This window comes from Callorhinchus milii, unplaced genomic scaffold (assembly GCF_018977255.1).
Source record: "Callorhinchus milii isolate IMCB2004 unplaced genomic scaffold, IMCB_Cmil_1.0 Scaffold5, whole genome shotgun sequence".
NCBI lineage: Eukaryota > Metazoa > Chordata > Chondrichthyes > Chimaeriformes > Callorhinchidae > Callorhinchus > Callorhinchus milii.
Window position 1 is genome coordinate 26,854,893 of NW_024704746.1, and position 25,570 is coordinate 26,880,462.

General features: G+C 42.1%; 1 protein-coding gene across 11 annotated transcripts in view; it reads left to right on the forward strand.

Moving 5' to 3' along the window:
* Positions 1-25,570, forward strand: part of sox5 (SRY-box transcription factor 5) — a 192,057-nt gene that overhangs the window by 161,560 nt on the left and 4,927 nt on the right. For all 11 annotated transcript variants that reach the window (XM_042335601.1, XM_042335600.1, XM_007897299.2 and 8 more), the window contains 4 exons: positions 1,393-1,573; positions 3,080-3,252; positions 17,256-17,370; positions 18,127-18,300. In XM_042335601.1, the coding sequence (XP_042191535.1) occupies positions 1,393-1,573; positions 3,080-3,252; positions 17,256-17,370; positions 18,127-18,300 (643 nt within the window). The remainder of the gene's footprint in view (positions 1-1,392; positions 1,574-3,079; positions 3,253-17,255; positions 17,371-18,126; positions 18,301-25,570) is intronic.

Sequence of the window (25,570 nt, forward strand, 5' to 3'; positions counted from 1 at the left end):
AGACGAGCTTGAAGATTTGTAAGCATGAGTAAACTGTGATGCCTTGCATCGATTTCCCTAAGCATCCCCACTGAGCCTGTGTCAGAGTTCACTTTCAATGGAGAAGAAAGATATAATTCAAACGCTGACAGGAGATGACACACATTTTGTTCGCTATCGATTTTGATCTGGAAAAGGNAAAAAAAATATGCATGGAATAGTCCTAAATATTCTTGGAACTTGTCTACAGACATAATACAAGAATATAGAGGGTACATTGAATAGGAGGGATGATAGGGAGGGATTGTAATCAGAATTTATACACTGAGCAAAAGACCCATTTCACTTTCAAAACGTTATTTTTCTCAACTTGAAGCTCATCCAGTATTGAGGGAATAAGCTTGAACTGGGACAATTAGGGATGCTGCCCACTTCTGCTTAGGAATGTCTGTGTTACCAGGAATCAGTATGTCCTGAGTTATATTAAAAACATTTGAAGAACCCAAGGCCATAGCAACCCATGATCATTTGCTCGTCTCCACTGCGAGTCCACTGGAAGTTACACATGAAACCACTTAGGGTGTTAAGACCTTCAGTCATTCTGAAATGACACGGAGGTCACCCTAAGGGATCCATTTGACCTCAGCAGAAAAGGACCAGGTTAATGTGAATGACCTTTCGTTCATCTGCAAGAACATGAAGGACTTCTCATGCTGCACAGCTTTGGAAGGTGGTCTGTGAGCGCTATTGAGGGAGCGTAGTTCACATCAGGTTGAAATTTAAAAGTATGCTACAGAGAAAAAACAGAGAAGGCAGCCAAAGCGGTTGGAGCGTTTTATTTTTTTCTCTCTCCTCTTCCCCCTATTGTTCCTGATAAAGAAAATCCCTGGTCTGTGTGAATAATAATAGCAATAATAATAATAATAATAATAAGTACGCAGGTTCCTGTAGAATGAAAAAGGCTGTGGATAGTTTTCTATACGCACAAGATGTTGTTTTGAGTTACAACCCCCTCCTCCCCTCCCATGAACTAATTGTCATCTTATTAATCAGTGCGGGAGTGTGTGGGTGCAGCTGCAGATGAACATTATCTAATTCAGCCATCCTGTCATGTGAACGTCCGATCCTCATTTGATGCAATTATTTCATCAACGGGATGATATCAGTAGCGTGATTAATTTATCAACCATGTTTTGCAACTGAATGTACCTCTTTGATTCTCATTAACTGCACTGATAACGCTAGAACGAGTATTTATGAAAAGACTGCCAAATTTTATCTGTTTATTGGTTTTGGAGCTGTAAGACGTGGCATTTAATATCTTTCTCTCTCTCTCTCTCTCTCTCTCGTGCTCCTGCTTGCTGATTGACTTATTTCTTCTGTTTTCCTGTTTTGTGCTTAAACCCCCGACAGGATGAAGTTGCGCAACCACTGAATCTTTCAGCCAAACCGAAAACGTTAGATGCCACGCGATCACCTGCTTCTCCAACTTCCCCCCACGTTCCATCACTGAAAGTGAGCATGGGGTCTGCCCAGGTCAAACCCACCACCTCAGCCACATTAACCAGCCCAACTAGTAGAATGACATCCATAGGTAAACCCTTGGCTTTTTATCTGTGTCTCTTTTTATCCTTCCGACTAAACCTCTTGAGTTTTTTTTCCCACCAAACACTGGATTTAATGGACTGTTTACCAGATTAATGGATTTATGAGGCAGATGTTCCGTATTCTAAAAATGGATTACTTTGCGAAGTTTGCAGGAATCCGTACAACATGTTCGGAGAAGCAGGGTCATTTGTTGTGTGATTAGTCTCTGCCTTCTGTAGAACAATTCCTCCATCTGTCAGGATTTCGTATCATGTCGGATTTAGCTTCTCATAACAAACCGCACCGGTTTTGGATCCGTGCTGACAATAAAGTAGAACAGAGGCGTCGGCCCTCACAATTAACTTGTATTGTGCGAGTAAATTCCATTTCCCTTAGTGCGTGTCATTGAGTGACAGGCACGCATGAAGTAACATGTTCGGGGAGAATTTTAGGGCAATATTTTCTAGATGCACTCACAGCTGTCCTTTTATTTTTATTCATCGTTTCAAACCCAAGGTCTCGCTACCTGTAAAGACTTGCGGAGAGGCACGCACGGAGAACAACTGAAAGAATGTGCTTGTTGCCACTGTCAAGTTGTAAATCATTTGCACTTTCTGCAAATTCATCTAATTCTCTGGAATTGCCTCTCGGGTGTTGGGGGGAAAAAAAAGAAATCTCTCTCTCTCTCTCGGCTAGGTTGAATCCATCAATTTTACATTTACAATAAGTGGCATGCTGTTGATATTTTCTGGTTTTATATGAAACTAAATGACATAAGTACCTGGAGATTTACATAACGAAGCCTGATTTCCTCCTCCTGATATGGGGAGTTATTGCGCACTCTTGATTGGCCTGGGTTCATCTGACCTTTATGTTGTTATTGGCACAATAGGCTTTTCAGGGTGAGGATATTTTTTTATGTTTCTCACCTCCCTTTTCCTATTTCTTATTATAATGTGATTCACAGCCCACTTTCCTGTTGCCGTTAGCATTAAATATCTATTGGACACGGAGCCCTGTAGCCTGTTGTTTAGAACTCTCGCCTGGCAAGCGAGAGGATCTGGGTTTGATTCCCGGGCAGGGTGAAACCTCAGGAAAGTTTCCTTACCCCGCACGCCTCTGTTTACCTAGCAGTGAGTAGGAACCCGGTTGCTGGTAGATTGGCGGATCGCTTTCCAGAGGTAATAATCCCTCAAAAAAATGTGAATTCACGACTGTCTGTGGGACGCTGCTGTGCACAATCGGCTGCCGCATTTCGCGCAGAAAATATGCAGTCAATTCACTTTACAGCATATTCTGTGAAGCGCTTTGAATGGTCTTGAAAATGCGCTAAGGCTCTATATCATATATAAAGATTATTATTATATTATTTCAACTGATACCTACAAAATTATCAGTCAATTAATTGAATAAAGGCAACGAATTGGATGTCCTCCTGACGTGAAAGGCGTTATACAAATGCAATTTATTGTGGTTGTTGTTGAATGAGTTTGTTCCTTTCTCTCCATTCTAGACATCCTGTCCTCCATCACGTCCTCCGGTTACTTGAACGACCACGATGCCGTGGCTAAGGCGATCCAGGAAGCAAGACAAATGAAGGAACAGCTCCGGAGGGAACAGCAGGCGCTTGATGGGAAGGTTGCAGTTGTTAACAGTCTGGGGCTAAGTAACTGCAGGATGGAAAAGGTCAGTTCACATGATAATGCCGTTGCTCTTACTTATGTGGTTCATTTTCGTCACAAGCACTGTTTGGTTTATTGTGGTTCTGCCTCTCGAGGGACAATATGCCTTTTATTTGGAAATCCAGTATACACGTCATTCCCCGTTCATTGGCACTTTAATGAAATTTAACATCTGATTATGTGGGGACTTTATTTTTAGTGTGAAGGCCTTACACAAACAATTCAGACTGTCCAGCACTGACTTTGTTTACTCGCTTGAAAAGCACATTGCTGATTTCATTTTTAAGTTTCTAATTAAATTTGGTCATGATTTGCTCCCAACAGCCAGAATTACCCTTTAAGAAATGAAGAATTTTGGAAAGTTTGGTACCCAAACTATAGACCCTGTGCTCCAAAACAAGTTCTGTTGCTATGTTTGGCAATTTGAGGATTTTTTTTTTAAACAGATAAATCCAAATAGTAGTCCTAACAACTTTCGTAACATTCAGTTAAATAAAAGATGTTTTATGATTCTATGTGTTGCATTAAAATAATTTTAGAAAACTGCCGTGCGCAATTGGCTGCTGTGTTTTGTTCACAAAATACACAGTCAATTCAATTTCCCATATATTCTGTGAAGCGCTTTGAGACGTCTCGAAGGCGTGATAAGGCGCTATATCAGATGCAAGGATTATTATTATTACTCTTAAGAAACATTGTAATTTTCAATAAATTGCTAAAAAAAAACAGCAGTGAGAATAAAAATTCACCCCCCCCCCCTACCATATCAGCACGTACAAAGGCCAAAGCAGGTTCCAAGATTTTCACCCCCGCCATTGTAGTCCTGCTAACAGCTGCAATTGTTGACAAATTTGGAGCCAGGAATTCGATGTAATTTCTTGAGATACTATTTTACTGCAATCTGAGATAAACCAGCATCCTGAACTTAAACTTAAATGCCTCAAGATTAAATTTACCCTTCGTTGTATCACCAACCACACAGTGCCACATGTATAACTCAACATACTCGCATTGTATTTATGAGCATAAGAATTTGCTGGCGAGAGAAGACCAAGGTCCATCCAGTTCGCCTTCCACCACCATCCTGGCAGTCGCTTGACATGTCGTGTCCCAAACTCTATACTGTATCCCCAGATATTATTTCCTGACAGAAATCTATCTCAATTGTCCTTGAAAGCATCGGCACTTTCTGCTTCCACCGTCTCCCTCGGGAGCCTGTTCCATAGATTTACTTCTCGCTCACTGAATTAGTGTTTCCACAAGAAATTTGATGTTGCTTTGGACCACTTTGGATGAGATAGGGTTAAATCTGTTTTGAAAAGACCAAGGAACAGAACCTTTGAACTTTAGGCTCGGGCTTGCTGGAATAGTTATTATCAGAGATACAACAACCTTTGTGGAAAGGCTAAAAAATACAGGGTAGGATCCTGTGAAACATTGTATTTTTAGACCTTTTTTTTTAACGTTGGCATGTTTTTAATGGATTTACAAAAAAAAATCCCTCTTAATCACAACATTAACCCTCCTATTATTGAACAGGGCGTGTAATTGTGTAATTGTTAAAGGCAGCTCTTATAATCAGTAAAAAAAAATCTTAAGCTCTTCCTAACCCAGCTGTGTTTAGGAACGAAGGCATAAGACAGCGCTGGATGCTAATAAAAAGTGAATAAAATGTTTCTTGGAAGCTCAAGGAAATTGGAGTTATTTGTTAAGTATATTCAAGTCAGCTGTAGATACAGCAGTTGGCGTGTTTGGAGAGCATCTGCACTAGGTTTCTGTAAAGAAGAGACATGCTTGCATTCCCCCGTGCTACCAGCTGGGAATTGTCAAATGACAACCTACAAAATACTTTCAGACAGGAAGCCTTCATTTTGAGTTTTATGTACTTGCAAACCAGGCTGTGTGGTTTGATTTGGAGCCCATTAAAATGTCTTTGATGGTATGGAAATACATCTTCATGAAGTCTCCAGCTCAAATACGCTGTTCGTTGTAGTTACAGATCAGTCATTCACAACTAATGGCAGTAATTGTCCTGACTGCTTGTATTGCAATACACTGCATTAAAATAATCCAACCCCTTAGTTTTGGCACTGCAAGTTAATCTTCTTTAATACTGATCAGCTGTTACTCTCCCACATGACTTCAGGCAGAGCCAGGCGACTATTCACAGTGTTTTGATTAAGTTACAAAAGTACAACCATCTGCCTTCACATCTTTCTCGTTCAATCACTTTCTCTGCTGCTCACAGCTTTCTTCCCTCTCCGTTCCACTTGTTTTCACGATAGTCCCGGTTTCTTGACTTGAGAGTCAAATGTAATTAAACATGGACGTTTAATACACACGGGTCAGTGTCCGTTGTTTCAAACAGTCTATTTTGACACGGGTTTGTGGAATGTGAAATCTCTTTGAGTTTTTCCTTCTGAAATGTTTGATCTCCCAACTCGATGTGTTTTGTGTGTGTGTGTGTGTGTGTGCAAGCGAGTCAGGAACAAACTACCAGGGTGGGCCAGTGTGATGGGCAAAGGAACTCCTGCCTCCTCACCAGATGGCTGTGAGTTTGTGTCTCAGGGCTGCTTGTCACTGTTGTGCGAGAGGGAGTTTCATAATAAATTCATGACCAGCTGATAAGGTGAAACGTTGTGTTCTTAGCGTTCGGCATCTGTGTGGAAGGGAGAGGAGTGGGGTTTGGACACGGTCATCTTGTCTCAACTGAATATACACCACCTGTCGGACAATCTCAGAGGTCCGTTGACAGCCTAGGACTGACCCCCTCTCCCTCGCTGCCTCACTCCCTCCCTCATCAAACAAATGTAACCATTTGGCAGCAACCATCTCCTGTGGGGAAATAAAGAGGGCAAACTATAGATGAAGCAAAGTTCTAAATTGATTGCTGGTCGTGGCCCGTCGGACCTCTGCTTTAGATCCACCGGTGGCATTCGGTTTGAATGACGCATCGAGCAGCTTGAAGCCTGAGGGATTTTTGAGGCGTTGGTTCATTTGTTTCAAGAGCACGACACCAGGGACCTGAAAGATATTATAACATTGAATGCGCGAAGCGTAGACACACAGACGGACACACAGACGGACAGACAGACAGACGGACGGACACACAGACAGAAGAACGAGTGTCCAACCTGAGTAAGCAGATCTGCATTGCTTCTACTTGGCAAGATTGATATTGATATAGTGGGAAAATGGAGGAGACAAGGGCACTAATGTCTCATAGAGTGACAGTAATGCCTCACACACTGCACCTGGCATGTGTCACTGCCCATTTAAGTGACTTCATCCCTTTGAGAAATGTAGAAGCAAAGAAATATATGTTCTCATTTTCTCCTGGCTTTAGACTCAGGATGTAGGTAGGAGCAAAGCTGATTGAGTACCTCTAATTCAATCCATTGCATGTCCTTGTGCTTAATATAGGGAATAGCCTGCCCAATTCCCGAAGTTCCCCCACGCACACTCCTGGCTCCCCCCTAAGCCTTGGCATCTGCCAACCTGCGCCTAATACTCTCTGGAATTAAGTAAGCAGGATGATTTCACTCCAGGGAGAGAGAGAAAGAGAGAGAGCAAGAGAGAGAGAGAGAGAGCGCATTCCATTCCAACAGTCTATCTGGATTTCCATGTGTAGGTGGGATGCGTGGAATTCTCAGTTTGATTTGGAGACTCTTTTAAGCATGTGTCAGACACCCGGCTGACCAAAAAAAAAAAAAATAGATCGCTGAGGAGATATCAGAGAAGTTCAGTGTTGGCAAATTCAAAAAATTTGGATGTATTTTTGAAAGATGAAGGAGATGGAATATCTTTGATGTTTGATGGACGAGAGGGATCTTTTCCAATTGTGTGTGTACATTCGCTGTGTGGTTGTGACCATAGCAAGGAGGTCGCTCAAACTGTTGGACCTACTTTGGTATTTGAGCCTCTGTAGGGGTTTGGGATGAGATGGACACAAAGTCACAAAGCCATGTCTACACTCAGTGGTGCTATGTTTTTAGTTTTCCATCCGATGTAGATGTAAGCAAGATAATAATGTTTTCCGCAGATAAAGCCCATTTGAAACAGGTTTTTAATCTGTCTTTGTCAGTGTGGGTATTTTTAGTCATTTGATGGCCAAGCCTTTGTAACAGATGCACTTCATTATATTACCTTGTGCACACCCACAGTAGGCTTAATGATTTTTTTTCCCACCCGCAATCAATTTTTTAAGGCATAAATTTAAAACTTCTTTCGTAAAGATTGATCTATTTTTTTCTCCATTCTCCCAATTGCCGCAGATTGTTCTGTTGTTCTACTGAAAGACGATTGTTTGATCCGGGCAACTAGCAGCGAAACACGTTGAGATGCAAGGCAACAACAACCTTGCGTTCGATACGGCGCCTTATCACGTCGTCAAGACGTCTTAAAGCGCTTCACAGGATACGCTGTAAAGTGGAGTGATCGTGTACTGTGTGGGTGAAATGCTAAATTTAGAGTCACTGTACCAATTGGAAACGTTATTCTTTTGATTCATAATTTGGCTTCAAACACTCAGTCACTATACTCCCCGCAGTAAAAATAATTCCTGTCAAGCGCTTTAAATAATTTTAACAGCAAGATAAGGCTCGGCAGCAAGGATTTTTATTTACCACTTTGCATGGCGCAAAGGTGCGAAAGTGGTAACTAAAAAATTTGCAGCTTCACCTGTGTGTGCTAATGCAGATTTTTTTTCTCAAACGCAGAAGGGGACAATACACTGAATATTATTTATCATAAAAGGATTCCAGTCGCCCACTTTGAAGTGTACGTTTCTGATGTGGTGCTGAGAATATTTATTCATTCTTTAGCAAGTGCAATTTCAGGGATGGTAATAGAAATAATAGGCGCTCTGGTGTACGGGCTGATATATTCAGTGCCTCGAGACGCTACCCCACGTGAAGGGTGCTAGATAAATAAATGCAAGTTGTTGCTATGTTCATCTGCCTGACTCGGGGAAAAAATACATCCAGTTGAGTTGCATGTTGCTCAACTGAGGACATTCGTCTGAATGATAAAAGAGTAAATAAGGATAAAGCCCGCACTTTAGCAAGCGATTCGTTTAAAAGAGGCTAATCCTGCTAGATTCAGCAAAAAGTTGAAATGGAGGAAGTTAGACTGGCATGTATGTCATACAGACAAATTGTGTCATTTACGGTTAAACGGGTGCTGTGGGATATAAGCAAATACAGACTGGGCTGATAATGTGACCTCTGGAAAGAAACTTGGTGAGAGGAGAGAAGGAAATAATATTAATTATAATAATAATAATCCTTGCATTTGGTATAGCGCCTCATCACATCTTCGGGACGTCTCAAAGCGCTTCGCAGAATATACTGTAAAGGGTAGTGACTGTATATTTTCTGGGCGAAAAGTGAAATATCTTTGCATATCTGCCAAAAAATGCTAACAGATGAAAGCTCACTGCGATCAAAACTCGCTATGTTAGCTCTCTATATGTGAAGCCTTACCTACTGGGAGCATTCTTCTCAAGCACACCCAAGAGCAGTGCTAAACCACCGTAATCACAGAAACGTGAGTTTATCTCCTGGCATTATATTAAAAACATTAGATGTCCTCAATCCAATCAGTGTTTTTTTTCCCCCAGTTTAAACTCCCGTAGCGTAGCAGTTAGCACGCTCGCCTCGCAAGCGAGAGGACCAGGGTTCGATTCCCGGGCGGGGTGAAACCTCAGGCACGTTTCCTTACTCCACACGCTTCTGTGAGCAGGAATCCGGTCGTTAGTTGATTGGCAGATCACTTTCCAGGGGCAGTAACCCCTCCCCAAAAGAATATGGTCACTCAACCCACGGCTGTTTGTGGAGACGCTGCTGTGCGCAATTGGCTGCCACGTTTCACCCACAAAATACACAGTCAATTCACTCGACTAATACAAGGATTGTTATCAGTATTATTATATTGTAAACTACGTTTAAAACGTTGCTGCCTTATCGCATGAAGCCACGAAGGCGACAAAGAAGCATTAGCAAACATGACAAAATAAGAGTTAAAGGAATTCCTCTCTGAATGGGTTGTAAAGAACTTGGGGCCCCAAAGGGAAGGTTTACAGGTAGGGATTAACCTGGTTGATCATTGCTTTTATTAAAAAAATCCCTTTAATAAATCAGAAAATTACACAGGGACAGCTCTAAATCAACAGAGAACATCGCTATGTATTTTGTAGTTCACTGTAATCTTGTCACAGCATTTGGAATTTTATTGACTGAAATGAAATAATAATAATAATCCTTGCATTTGATATAGCAAATTATCACGTCTTCGAGACGTTTCAAAGCGCTTCACAGAATACACTGTAAAGTGTAGTGACTGTGTATCTTGTGGGCGAAATGCGGCAGCCAATTGCGCACATCAGCGTCCCCACACACAGTCGTGGATTGAGTGACCAAATTATTATTATTATTATTATTTTTTGAAGGGATTGTTACCCCCGGAAAAGCGGAGGGGGAGGGGGTGCGGGGAAATGTACTGTCGTTATTTGGAGATAAATGGTAGAAACTGCAGGTTAGAGACATACACACACACACAGAGAGAGAGAAAGAGAGAGAGAAACCCAACTCATTTAGGTTGTAGCTGAATAATTTTCCCCACAGCTGGTTAGCTTGACACTGTCAGTTGAGAAGCTGTAAAGTCACACTTTAGTAACTGTGAAACCTGACTGCATTTCACTTGCAAAAATCCTGGCTAGGAGCCGCTTGCATGTGCTGCGCTCCCATCTCTTCGAGCTGTTAAATGAATCGAGTGCTTCCTTTTTTTTTACACCCCTCCAGATCTGTGGCAGGAATTTGCATGGTGTGGTTTAACAAAAGAGCTATTTGTAACAATATTTATTCCAGTGTCGTGAGCAAGGGCTCAATATGTCACTTCAGCTCGAAGAACGATAGTCCTATAACTATTTCTCTTAACAGAGCGCTGGATCCAGGCTGACAGTGACCAATGTTGACTTAATGTGGATGTTTAATAAAAAGCATGTCAGTTCCACAGTTAGTTACAAATGCCAGTAAGTGCCTTGGTGACAGCTCTGTAATAATTTCACATCCATCATCATCTTGATGCATTGGTGGCTCTGTGATGAATGAGGTGGCTGAGATTAACCCTCCAGTTTATCGTCTGTCATTCTGGGTGGGACATAATGCTTTCCGCAGTCTGCTTTTCAACTACCTGAACGAGTCCGTTTTTTATCCCACGTTTGGCAGTTCGGCCCCTTGTGGAAATTACATTTATGGAACCACTGTGTCTACTTCAGTAACAATATGCCTCTGGCGATTAAAACGCAGCCCACTGGACACAAAGGGAACGCAGTAGGTTTGAAGACAGATTTCCTTCTTTTTGGAGTGTTTCTTCAGCAAGTGTTCCGTCCACAAAATACACAGTCAATTCACTTTGCAGTATATTCCGTGAAGCGCTTTGAGACGTCTCAAAGACATGATTAGATGCTATATCAAATGTAAGAATTATTATTATTACTATTATTAAGGTTTAAGCTGTAGAACAAGCCCTGTTTTTTGCTGTGTAGTGACATTAATTTCCTACATTGTACAATTATTGAACTCAGTCGACTCCCAATAACATGGGGATGTCTGTTCAACCAGACACCAGGCAGAGGAGTGGGATTTATTCAGGTTTCACATTTGGGATCAGATTATTCTTATGTTGAGCCTGAAATCAGTAGCAATGCTATATCAGGTTGGTGGGAATTGGATTCATAGATATCTACTCATCTTCCCACATCATAATGATCCTTGCATTTGATATAGCGCCTTATCGTGTCTTATCATGTCTTCGAGGCGTCTCAATTGTGCACAGCAATGTCCCACAAACAGTCGTGGATTGAGTGGCCAATTTGTTAATAGAAAGCTTGTCATGGCAGCCACCAACAGCCCTTGAGATGTGTTCTCATACCAAATCTTCTTAATGGTGTAAACTTAAACCATTCTAGTCCTGTACTGTAATGCTTTTGGGGTTTATGTCAACTTCCAGAATGAGGCAATGCAAAAACTGACAGTGCAATGAGAAATTGCAATAATCCAGTTGAATTCAATTTCCTTAACACTTGGCAGTAAAGTAAGATTGCTATTACATCGCTAGACACAAAGAGGAAGGGAAAGGCACAAATGTAGTAAGTCACATTCCATCCCTTTTGGGCAAACATGTGCAATAAAATGGTACTATCTATAAACAATATAATACTATCTTCCGCCTTCCCACTGAAGCAAAAAAGAAGATACCGTTTTTGTAAAGTGCAACAGCATATATGTTATATCTAGTGTATAATATAATAGATACAAAAGACACATGCATTTATTTATGGTGTTATTATAATCTGAGGAAATGTTCTGAGTGAACAGTAACTTATGTTTAATGGGACCATTAAATCAATCCACTTTGCAGTATATTGTGTGAAGCGCTTTGAAATATCTTGAAGACGTGATAAGGCGCTGGATCAAATGCAAGGATTATTATTATTGCTTCAAAAGATTCCTGCAGTGAGTGGTCCATTCCCACAGCCACACACACGTTCTCCGTCTCTGCTGGAACATAGCTTCGAAATCTATGGGTCTCTCAAACATGGCTCGGCGCATTTGATGGGAGAGGGCCATTTGGACTGCACTGTGCTTCCTGGATTATTCATTCACTTCATTGCCTCGGGGGTAATTATAGCCCTGGTCAAGAGATTTGATTCTGGAGCCATGAGCGATACAAATGTTTCTGCACCATTTTTGTACTGTTACGAATCTGCAGGCGTCCACCCACAATTACACAGTGGCTATGCTTCACTGCGCAAAAGAATAGTCACTCAATCCACCACTGTTTGTGGGACGACTGCCATGTGCAATTGGCTGCCGGGTTTCGCTCACAAAAATACACAATCGATCCACTTTACACCACATTCTGTGAAGAGACGCCTTTGAAACACCTTAACGACGTGACAGTGCGCGAGCTCAAATGCAAGCATTATTGTACCCCGTGAACCGCTTTGAGATGGTTTCCTGAGGTAAAAGGAGCTGTAATAAATGTAAGGGTTATTATTTATTAATATTTATAGCTTAGAGAAAAAACTTCACGTTTGCGGTGCTCTTTGGAACCAGCAAAACGTTGGTCCATTTACTTCTGAAACTCCCTCTGTCTAAATTGTGTTAATCAACCCACACTGATGCAATGTTTGAGCAATCCTCTCACTTTATTCAACAATAACAACGCCAACTTGTATTTATAAAGTGCCTTTCACACGGGGTAGTGTCCCAGAGCACTGGTTCCCCATATTAAGACGCAAGGCCTATTTTTAACCATCATCTGAAACCAATTGACGGTGGGACTGATTTGGCAGAAATTGTAGTTAACTGAGATTCAGTTGGGAATGGAATAATCTGAACCGGATGCAAGGTTTTACTTGTTCATCCAAGATTTCAACAGCATACACCCAACATTGCATCACATTCCTTTGATTCTTCTTAAGGAAAATGGAAGTGAATTTGAACTCCGGTTGCAAATGAGCCAAGCTTGCCAGTATAGAAACGTCTGTTAAACAAGCCAGTTGTGGGGAGACAGAACATGGAAGAACAGTCCCTTTGCAATAACGGAGACTGCAGCCACTCGAGTTGACAGTGCAGGGCACAGAAAAGGTTTCTATTAAGAACGAAATGAGCATCACTTGCATAAAACACTTTATTTAACGACTGTGGGGAAAAAATATTAAGTAGCATTTCGCTGGCATGAATATGATCTTGGCACTCAGTAAAAGATTAAGTCAAGACCAGTGACTTCAGCAAACTTGAAATCAAAATCTCACCGATGCCAATCTTTTCACAGTTTTGCATACTAGTAATAATATTAATAACCCTTGCATTTGATGTAGCTCCTTATCATGTCTTTGAGGCGTCTCAAAGTGCTTCACAGGAGACACTGTAAAGGATACACTGTGAATTTTGTGGGCGAAACTTGCCTAAGGTTTCACCCTGCCCGGGAATCAAACCCAGGTCCTCTCGCTTGTGAGGCGAATGCTCTAACCACTGAGCTGCAAGACTTACAGTTGATGCTGAAGATATGCCCAGTTTCACAGAGGCTGTCATGAAGGTGGCTTGTTATTCTGGTGTCGGAGTGGGGAGAGAAAAATCACAAGGCAGGGATTATAGAATCCATCACCACCATTGCCTTTGAGACCGACATGTTACAATAGGCTTCTTTTGTCATTGGGGAATTCTGCTAAATACAAGCATCAGCCATCAAGTTGCCAATCAAGTTACACAATATATTTAAACAGAATTTATATTCATTTGATCACAGTTGCGGGGGGGGGGGGGGGGGGGGAGCGATATCTGTTTCTTTGACGTTTTTCTGCCCGCATCTTGTTTGTTTGTTTGCTCTGATCTTATTTTTATTGATCTATGTAAAGGGTTGGTGAAAAGCTTGAGAAATCCAATGTTTTTCCCTCCACCCACTGCCCCCCACCCGCTCCTCCGCCTCAAATCTACACTACATACAATCCATTAATAATTGCAATATTCAGTCTGGGCTGTGGGGAGTTTAGATTCACTGTTTTTCTGACCTGTGTGTTTGCTGAGCAGATTGTAATTAAAAGCACACACAAGCATTCCCTGAGTGACTTGAGGGTTAATTTAAGTCAATGCACATCTATGCGCAATAAAAGTAAATCTGACTGTACATGACACTAACCATCTCAATCTGACTTCCTCTGAGGATATGATCTGAAAGGTAGCCAATTCTGGTTATATTTTTCAAAGCCAAGTCGCTTGATACTGTTGGAAGTTTTAGCACATTTGTGGGATGTTATTCTACACAAAGTGAGTCCTATCTACTCTGTTCTCATATGAGCTGTTGTTTTCTTTGTGTTGGATGTTGATTTGGGAGAGAATAGTGTGTCGTTTACTGTTGGGAAAGGAAGATTTTTACTGTAAAATAGTCCATTTGTTGAACTCTTACTTTATTAAGTAATAAAAAAAACCTGGTCACGCAATCCATGACTGTTTGCGGGACACTACTGTGCACAAATGTAAGGATTATTATTATTATTAATACCAAAATGTATTTTACTGACAAACATGAAAGCTAAATCTTTAACATTTTGCAATATAATTCCTCTTAATTGGTAAGTATATCATCACAGCAGACCGATTGTGTTTCTTTTTAAACTTTTCCTTTAATTAGAACACGATCCATTTATTAATGGTCCCGATTTTGAATTGAATTGAACTGAATTAAATTAAATTGAAGGGACGAGATTGAACTGAAATGAACGAGCGGTTAGGACACGAGATTTGTCAGTTTCGTTCGACGTTTTTATTTGTAATCGAAAGCAGAATCACAAAAGGGCACCGTTCACTTCGCAAAGCAGCGACATCGCAACAACAAACAACAACAACAACTTGCGTTTTACGTAGCGCCCTTCACACAGGCTAGCGTCCCAGAGCGCTCGACAGTTTCGGAGTCTGGTGCACATAATACTCTCTCTCGGGTGTTTGTTTTGAGAATGTATGTTGAATTATGTACGAAGCTTAGGCTTGTTGTTTTCTTCTGCTGCCGGTTTCCAAATGAGATGTGATGTGTACAAGTACAGAAGCTTTGTTTTACTGACTGGAACACAAGTGGCACAGCCCAGCCATATGTGAACCGCCTGGTATCACCATGTGCTTCTTATTAAGTAAGTGTCAGAGTCGAGATCTTTGGAAAAGAAAGCATGAGTCGCAGATGTTTTGCCCAGGACATTGGAAGCATTGTATTGGTGATCAGTAGCAGACTACAGAGAAGCAGATAGTATTGCGTTTGATGAAATGAAATGAGAATTGGCTGACGTTAATTGGCAAACCCGATGCAGTATTCAAGCATCCTGTTGTTCTGTTCTCTGTTACGCTCCGGAACTTAAGGCTGCAAATACTTTACGGTGTGTACAAACATTGGAATGGATTTTCTGAAGAAATGTAGGGTTTTTATTTTAAACTTAAAAGAGATACACGATGTGGGTTTAAATTTGTAAAGATCCATAACCGCACTCTTGCTAACCAACATAAAAAGGCACGACCTTATTAACTACTATTGCAAGTTTTGAAAGACTATTATTTTAAAAGTTTAAAAAGAATATTTCCTCAATAAACATCTATGTTATGGGTATAATTAGGGTATTTATGAAACATCAACCCATGTTGATAGCAACATAAATCAGTATTTTGAAATCAATAATAATAATATTCCTTGCATTTGATATAGCGCTTTTCATCTCTTCTGGACGTCTCAAAGCGCTTCCCAGAATGTACCGTAAAGAGAATTGACTGTATGTTTTGTGGGCAAAACTTTGTTTAATCCTGTTTATCATGATTAAGGCTTTAGCAAAACATGACTCTAGTTTTGAGCTTTCTCTGCAAATTTCCCAACAGAAATTGCTTACAAAGGGAATGACAAACATATAAATACGGTTCTGGAAAATTAACTGACCACCCACTTAAACCTTAAATTGCTAAAATTCTTTAGGATATTTCAGCACATATCCACATCACCTGAACCATTTGCCATAATATTTTCTGTCAAAGAATGTTTCTGTCTTCGCACAGTGTGTCGAAGAATTGACAGGATTTATCAAAGATTATATTGAGTTATCCTGCATCTCCAAACTATTGTGCATCACTATTTATGCTTTGACAGTTCCACAACAATAAGATGTAAATAACTTCATTGATAGATACTTCTGTCTTACATTTTCTTTATTTTTTTAAGATCTATTAGTCCCCCTATAAATATTTAAATTCAACCTGTATCAAAGACATTAAATTATTGAGATCTGGTTACATTATTGATGCAACTCTAAACCACTGACATTTTTTTAACCCTTTACCTCAAAAACATACCATTTTCAGTAAGAACTTGCTCAGCGAAAGAAGACTAGGGTCCATCTGGTTTGCCTTCCGGCGTCCTGGAAGTCGCTTGACATGTCGTGTCGCAAACTATATACTGTATCTATCCCCAAATATTATTTTCTAGCAGAAATCTATCTAGTTTATTCTTGACACAATTAATATTTTCTGCTTCCACCATCTGACTCCCAAGGGAGCCTGTTCCCGAAGTAGCGTTTCCCCAGATTTGTTCTGAATTTACCCCCCCTTCAATCGCAATAATTGTAGTTGTTGAGACCCTGCTAAAAACTGGAAAAGATTTCTTTTTTTATATACATATGAAAAATAGAACCTGCCTTTATAAATAAAACACGATTCACTGCATACTAATCAAATGTTTATCGTGTTTGCCTTTTGTGTTAGTCCTTGTCACTTCACCTCACTGTACGTAAGCTCAAGTCATTTAGTATTGTCCATTAGAAAGAAAACATTTATTTTTAGCGTTTTTGTCTTCCGTTCGGTTGCCCACCATCTGGCAAGGTGGGATCATTAAAAGGAGCTCTAAAGAGCATCATTTAAAGTACACGTAAATCCTAATTTGGCTCTGCAAGTTGTTCTCAGGTATTATCGCAATAGCCCTTCATCCTCTAAGCTCACAAGCAATTAGAAGCCTGGAAGCCATTTAAATTCAAATTTGATTTATGAACAGTGACAGGTATTCCTTGCTTCTGAAATACTTTCTTTAAGTGTGTAATGAGAGTCGGAAAATTGAATTAGGACTACTGTCTTTTTTTGTTCAAGTTTGTCTTCCTTTATCTTCATAGTATTCTGACAGCTTTTGAAATATAATACAACATCAGCCTCTATTATTAAAGGTATTTACAAAATGCAGCATGGAAATTGTTTTAGCGACTCCATGGGATGCTGCTGTGCGCAGTTGGCCCCCAAAATAGTCAGTTCACTTTACAGTGTATCCTGCGAAGCGCTTTGAGACATCTCGAAGACGTGAAAAGGCGCTGTATCAAATGTAAGGATTATTATTATTATTGTAGCGCACATTGGAAAATAAATATTCCACCTGGAAATTCAGGGCACACAGTTCGGTAGTGATTCTTACCCTCTTTGTCATCTACAGATACAGGACAAAACAACACTGGAAAGTCTCACCCAGCAGCTGACCGCAAAGCAAGCAGAAGATGGCAAGTTTGGTCACGGGATGGTAGATTTTAACATGAGTGGCGAATCAGATGGTGAGCGGTCTATAAGTCTATCGTGGAGAGGTTAGAGCACTCACCTTGAAAACCAGAGGACCTGGGTTCGATTCCCGGGCGGGGCGAAACCTTAGGCAAATTTCTTTACTCCACGCGCCTCTGTTTACCGAGCAGTAAGTAGGAACCCAGTTTTAGTCAGTTTAACGGATCGCTTTCCGGGTGGGTAATAATCCCTTAAAAAAATAATAATTTGACCAATCCACAGTTATGTAGAATTGGCTGCCGCGTTTCACCTACAAAAGATGCAGTCGATTCACTTCACAGTATATTAACAACACGATACGGCGCTTGGTCAAATGCAAGGAATATGATAATTATTAAGACCATTTTCCAAAATATCGCAATCTTACATTTCACGACAATTTTACTAAGCCTGAAACTCGCATGAAGTTAGGGGTTCTGGCCTCTCTCATTTGTATGTCTCGGAATCCCATACTGAGGCATCCCATTAAAAAAAAACACAAATCAGCCCCTTGTTTAATCCCGTTATAGTATTTGTATAAATATCTGTAGTATAAACAGCAAGTATAAATATTGTAAAAGTGTCTCACTTTCTACCATGAACCTTAAAAGGCTTTATCCCATTTTACACCTAGAGTAGGAACAGATGAAGATGGGGGAAAGACATTTGCATTCAATTAGATGCTGGCATCTGTTTCTTTTTTAAAAACATGGTAACCAATGTAAAAAGTGCCTCGCACTAAACGTTCCTGTTTCTTTAATGCGGTTCGACAGGAAACGCAGGTGTGTCGGAGCCAAGAATCTACCGAGAGGCTCGGGGCAGGAGCAGCAACGAACCACATATCAAACGTCCGATGAACGCGTTCATGGTCTGGGCTAAAGACGAGAGGAGAAAGATACTTCAAGCTTTCCCTGACATGCACAATTCCAACATCAGTAAGATACTCGGTAAGAGATTCTCCCCGTCGGCTCGCAGAGTCAACGGAATTAATTCCTCAATACAGGTTATTGTGTGACTGCTTGTTGGCAACAATTGTTTGCACGTCAAGCACAGCTTTGTTAAAAGAGGACGGTGGTAACACAGCAAAGTTCATGCCTGTCTTTTGCTCAGTAGTTTTGTAATTAAATACAGCACTTAGCAGCACTGAAACTGAAGTTTCATTGTCAGGTAGGAAAATGTAAGCGCTGTGTCGATATGATTAATTAATAAGCGTGAGCAAAAACAGCATCCCTTTGAAGACAAAAGGCACACCGAATCCTTAAGGAGATAATGTTCATGTAATTCTCTCTGACAGTCTGACAGATAACAACCGTGTAACTCTTTTTGTGAGTCACCTATTCTTTGACTTTGCTAAATTAAATTACAATTTTTTTTTGTAAGAAACAGCTTCCTTAATGTCAAAATACAGAGATAACTCGCCCAATAGCGGATTGGACTGCGGGAAACGTTCGTTATAATTATTGCCTCTTAAAGGGTTTTTAAAGAGCTGTTTTTATCACGAATTTCTAGTTAAAAGCATTGCATGTAAACAGGGATAAATCTGGAGGCATCAAAAATCGTGACGGCTGGCCAACGGCACCGAGCATAATTACTGTATGTTTTGTGAAAAGTTTTAAATGCGCACGGCGGATCTGAAACTGACCAGGTATAATATTCTTGCGAAGATTTTTTTAAAAATTGGTCCCTCCCGCGTTTCGCCCACAAAATACACAGTCAGTCGCTTTTTACAGTGTATTCCTTGAAGCTTTTTGAGGCGTCTCGACAACGTGATAAGGCGCTATAATCAAATGCAAGGATTATTATTATTAGCCAATTTCCATGATTTGCTTTATTTCCTTCATTTGAGTGCCTCACTTTATAATATATTTTCTCCCCTTCTATCTACCTGATAGTCCCTCCTTGTGAAACGTCCACCTTTTCACACCTGTTCTCGAGTTTCTACCAATGTCAATTTTATGAAACACCGAACACCATGTTGTAATGGGAGGTAGTTCTGCAGCATTTAGAAGTGGATACAATTCTTGAGGATAACATCTTAAAGGGTATTGGGAAAGAGGGGGGACCACAACAACAACAACAACAGGATTGCATTTATAGAGCGCCTTTCGCGTCGGGAGGACGTCCCAAGGCGCTGGACAGTTGGGTTGGGACCCGAGCATTGGGGAAATGGTCAGGGTGAGGGGAGGGAAGGGAGGGAGCGAGGAGGGGGTAGAGAGTCGAGAGCGGAGCTGAAGGCACGGTCGAAGAGAAAGGTCTTGAGACCGGCCTTGAAGGAGGAAAGGGAGGAAGCGGCGAAGGCACTGGGAATAGAGTTCCAGAGCCTCAGGGCTGAGAGGCTGAAGGCCACCGATGGTCGGGCGGTTGGGGCGGGGGATGTGGAGCAGACCGGAGCCAGAGGAACGGAGGGTACGGGGGGGTAGGGAGGGGGAGAGTAGGTCAGAGAGGTAGGAGGGAGCGAGGCCGTGAATGGCCTTGTAGGTGAGGGTGAGGATCTTGAATTCGATCCTCTGGGGGATGGGGAGCCAGTGGAGGCGAGCGAGGGTGAGGACGAGGGTGAGGGCGAGGGTGGGAGTGATGTGGGCGCGGTGTCTGGTGCGGGACATAACACGAGCTGCAGAGTTCTGAATGACCTGCAGCTTGTGGAGGACTAAGAATAGATAGAGAGAGAAAATAGTAGACAGTGGGAACAGAAGCACCTGATATGGAAAGAGCAGAGGAGCAGGATTAGAGTGACTAGCGTCATTGGAAACTAGCGCGATTGCAAGCACTATGTGGAATGGAACAGGGGAATGGGATTTGAGATCATCCCCTCTCCTTCAAGTCCCGTCTGAAGACCCTCCTCTTCGAAAGTGCCTTCGGCCACCCCCACAACCCACTGCCCCCCACCCCTCCTGACCCCAACTCCCAGCTCGAGTCCAAACCCCCTGACTGTCCACCACCCTGGGACGTCTTTCCGATGTGAAGGGCGCTATACGAGTGTAATTTGTTGTTGTTGTAGAGTGGGTGGCTACAATGGGGGAACTAACACACCCGCATCAAGTGCCAAATGATTTCCCCCTGTTCGGTTTCCGCCCCCCCAACACTAGGTACCCAACTAGAGACGCTGGCCACTTTGTGAGATGTCTTCCTGACATGAAAGGCGCCTCGTGACTGGACACTGTATTGTATTGGGTTACGCAATTTGTACGATTCTGCAAAAAAATGTACTGAATTTTCACCTCGGCAAACCTCATCATCCTGACTGACATTAACAGACGTTTGTCTCTATTTGAAAGCTCACCACATCATTCACTGAAGGTCCAGTGATTTCAGCGAGCAGAAAACCCCAAAGGTTTTTCTCCTACAGCGTGAGTGAGTCCTTCAATCACCGCAGTTACTGTTTCAGTCTGAGGTGCTGTATTGCTACTCTGAAATCAACGTCACTGTTTTCTGCCCAGAAAGATCTTGACAGCTCCACAGTGAATGCAGACAGAGAGCCTGCTCGTAACCTGCACATGCGTGGGGTTTAGCAGTTTACGTCTGTAGCTTCCACCTGGGAGGGTGTACAGAATCCTCAGCTGACTCTTCTGAGGTGGATAAGAAGCAGTTGAGAGGCACACATGCGTATTGTCTTCAGAAGGTTAGCAAGTTGAGATCAGATAATTCTGATTATTAAACGGCAGAGACTGAAGAACCGGTTAAGTGTGTTGTAAAAAGCTACCGTATAGAGCCACAAACTGGAACTAATGTCAGCAATGGAGTAGAACAATAAGCTCAAAAGTGGTTTATTGTACAAAGAAGCGTATGTATTTGTAAGACTGACATTTTACATAGACTCCAGAGATTACTGGTGACATTTTGAACAGCTTCTAGAATGACTCTATAATATACAAATAGTGAGTATAAATATGCCTCTCTGTAAGGGTTTTAACCAAAGGAATACATTTCGCATTAAACATTTTCTTGTCCCTCTGGGTATGCAAAGATTGGAGATCTTTCAGGATTAGACGGGAGACGAGGTTTGATACTAGATTGTCCCAACGAAACCAAAGAGGCTGTAAAGAATGTATTTTGGTTTGAAGCCGTAATCAATAATGAATGCAATTTTCTTTCCATTGTTCTTTCTGCATTGTGCTTTGTGTTATTTGGGGCCTTGCTGGAAGTTATATAAGCTTGTTACACAGCTCTTATGACGTACATCCAAGAAAGTTGACTGCAGCAACTAATAAAGAAGCCACTATTTAGCAAAGAGGGAAAGAAGGATTAAAGTGTGACTAAAGGAAACAGCACGTCCGAGATGGAATTATGAAAGCATAATGCACCATCGTTCTCAGAAGGTTACCATCTTAAAAAAAAAACTGCGGTAAAAATAATTGAATTGAAAGTGCGCAGAGGCTTTATTGAGTTATTTATTTGTTTGGAGAGGGGAGAAAAACTGAGAAGAGGGTTAAATCTATTGGTTTTACGATAAAGGCTTTGAAAGGAGACGGCATTTTGAGGGCACGTCATCATGTCCGTCTTGATATTTTAAAAAAATAAATACAAAGCCGTTCTCTAAAGCTTCTGAAAAAAAGAATTCTAAGCTGGTCTCCTTGTTCATTTCCTTTTTGTGAATGTGTAAAGGGAGTGACTGTGGGTCAGACAAAGGAGTTACTGTGTTAGCTGCGGCAATTTGGTTGGATGGGGGTGGGGAGGGAGGAAACAGCTGTCTGCTTAAAGAGAGGCCTTCCATCTTTACCTCACCTTTTATAAATGAATTTACATTGGATCATAATCTCGCGGGTGGGGGGTTTTAGGGGGTAGACATAGTGTTTTTACCACAAAATGCACAGTGAATTCAATTTACAGTATATTCTGTGAAGCGCTTTGAGACGTCTCCAAGACGTGATAAGGCGCTACACCAAATGCAAGGATTGTTAGTTATTATATAGGAACAGGAGGAGGTCATTCAGCCCCTCGAGCCGGTTCTGAAATTCTATTAGATCATGGCTGATCTGTACCACAACTCCAATTACCTGCCTTTGCCCCCATATCCTGACCTAACAAACATCTGTCCACCTCAGTCTTGAAAATGTGAATGGATTCCAGCCGTAATCCACAGCCTTTTTGGGAGGAGAGCGTTGCAGATGGCCACTGCCCTTTGTGTGAAACAATGCTTCCTGATTTCACTCGTAAATGGTTTCAAACAACGCTTATGAGCATCATTTGCCCATAAATAAAGCCACTCCACTTTGCAGTATATCCTGTGAAGGGCTTTGGGACTTGAAAGACTCTGTACCAAATACAAGGATTATTATTTGAACTCAGAGAGCTGATCGCTGTCTGGGTGCCAATGCCACACCCAGGTCTCCATTATATTTTTATAATTATAAATGTGAATACAACAAAGTGAGTGCTGAGCAAGCAAATTGCTTTGAGGGAGTCGCTGGGAACCTGACAGGAGCAGAGCTTGACATGAGATGATTGTAGAAATCCTCTGAGTTAAGGACATGGAGTCCTGTAGCTCAGTGGTTAGAGCACTCGCCCCAAAAACAAGACGATCTGGGTTTGATTCCCGGACAGGGTGAAATGTTAGGCAAGTTTCCTTACCCCACACGCAATCCAAGACTGTTTATGGGACACTGCTGGGAACAATTGGCTGCTGTGTTTTGCCCACCAAATACACAGTCACTTCACTTTACAGGGTATTTTGTGAAGAGCTTTGAGATGTCTCAAAGAACTTAATAAAGGCGTGATGCCAAATCCAAGGATTATTGTTATTATGTTCAGTGGATCTTACTCTTTGTGGTGAAGTTACTTCTGAGCCACCGTTGTTTACGGTGGAACAGTTTCTCGGGTTTACCCTATCTTTGGTGTGAGTTTCATTGCTAATCAAAACTCGAGTGCGTTCCCCACGATGACTAAAACAGACTAAAACAATTACGAAGCGGGCAGGCCTGCCACTGACTAATGGCATGTTTATGTGACATGAGCCACTACAAGAAGGAGTTCTGCGGTAGTGCCTCGGGCTTGTGTGGAAACCGTTTCCATTTCCATCGCAGGGCGGTTTCCACAGCGGTCGGGAAACAACAGATAGACAACAGTGATTCCCCACAAGCTTATGCACGTGCAGTGGCGTAGGCCACAGCTTTGTTGCTGGCAGCTGGATCTTCACCCACAGGTCTGCAAAGGCGGGCAGAGCTATCCCATCTGCTGGCACCTAGAAACCAGGGCCTCCCTCCTTCAACTCTACAATGCAACCTCTCCGTTTGCAGAGGGGCCTCATTTGCTAACAAGCACTAGCGTATCGGTCAACTGGTGGTTCTGTACTGCACTGAAAATGCATGCAGGGAAGCACCTTGGAAGTTTGGCGATACCTTTCTCTGATTAAGTGGCAAATATCTGCCGTAAATATCGTAGCGAATATAAAACACCAGTGTCATTGACTCCGATACACTACTTAGAGCAGTTTTAGGATTTCCAACAAAAGCTATTGCTGTGCGAAGAACAACAACCACTTGCACTTATATAGCCCCACTCACACAGGGTAGCTAGGTCCCAGGGCACCTGACAGTGTCGGAGCACGACACCGAGCCAGGGGGAGAGGTGACCCTAGGCACGGTCGAAGAGGAAGGTCTTCAGGCATGACCTGAAGATGGGGAAGGAGGGGACGAGGCGGAGGGATTGAACAAGAAGCCTTGACCTCGATGTCAGCATCAACACACTCAACACTAAAGTGTTGGCCTAAAATGCAAGTTCAAATCTTAATACAACAACAACAACAAGATTACATTTGTATAGCGCCTTTCACGTCCAAGGCGCTGGACAGAGTACAGCATTTCAGACCAATATGGGCTCGATGGAGAGTCGCGAGAGCTCGAAACTGAAACGGGCTGAAAGAATTGATCTGCAAATAGAAATGTGAACTCGTTTGTCATCAGCACCGAGTCAAAGCCATCCCCAGACAGACAGGAGTGACAGAAAGCACTTTTTTATTTAACGTCTTCGATAAAAGGTAAATAACTTCTATTGATATTTACATAATAAAAAAAGATTAGCAGTTAACTTCGCTGCTAATATCTTTCTATAAGTTGGTGTATGATGTTTTAATAGGACTTTGGGAGGAAGGCCATGATGTTGAAGATCCTCAACAGGATCCACCTTGAGAGGAGGGTCACACATTGGCCATGTTGGCACTCAACGATGCTCACCAAAGCCACTATTGGAGGTCTGGCTGCTGATGTCGCTGAGTTATGTACAAAGAGGGTGGCAGGTGGTGGACCTGTATAGTCAACAGACTGAAGAGACAGGCAACCTGCTCTGCTAACTGGTCACAGCCAACTGCATGGTGTGATACAAGAATGTCATTGTGCAGCTGGTGGGAGCTCGTCTGCACCTCATCCAAACAGTTTGGGTGTTGGGAGCCCTTGGGATACTCCGGCTGCTTCCAAAATGTGGGATGGAGGAGAATCGGAGGCGGGCAGGGGTGATGGGGGGAGGGCTCGAGGGAGCTGGCAGCTCTCTCTGGCTAATGTGACTCCTCTTGTTTTCCAGGTGCAATGAAGAACACTTCCTTCCTCCCGCAAGGGGCTCTGTGGAGGCTTTTGCAAATGAGACGAGACGAGAGCTCTCTAGTCTCTCTCTCTGTTGTTGGCTGGCTGTGGTTTCGCTCTGTGAATGTTGGATCCTATTCCACGTTTCCCAGAGTGCCAACCCGCCTCTTCCTCAACTTCTGGCTTCCTGTTTTCATGATCATCCGCAGGCAAGACAGTCAGACCTTCTTCCAAAGCGTTGGTAGGGACTGGCATTGCGGATGAATCATATGTGGAGATTTATGAACTTTATGAACATATGACTTTAATAAAAATCCTTCAAATGATGGAGACCCCAAAGACTGCTGAATAATACAAGGCAATAAACAGCATATTTTTGTGGGTGTTTTAATGTGTTCTGTATTGTGCTTTAAACCAACAGTGTGTTTAATAGTTCCACACAGGGAGTGAAATACTGTGTTTGATTTATATCGTTGACCAAAATATGATTGATTCTAAGCCAAAAGCAGAGCTTGGCTGAACCTGAAGGTTGGTGGGTATATGGCCAACAATGCTTCTGAAAAACAAGGTTGCACAAGGCATTAGGCCCTTAAACTGTTTAATTTACATCGCTATGCCCAATATTCCGTTGTGCGGTACAATGGCCAGTCAACAGGAGCAAGGAAGAAACGTGCAGAAATTGGTTGGGTCGTAAATGCATGGAACC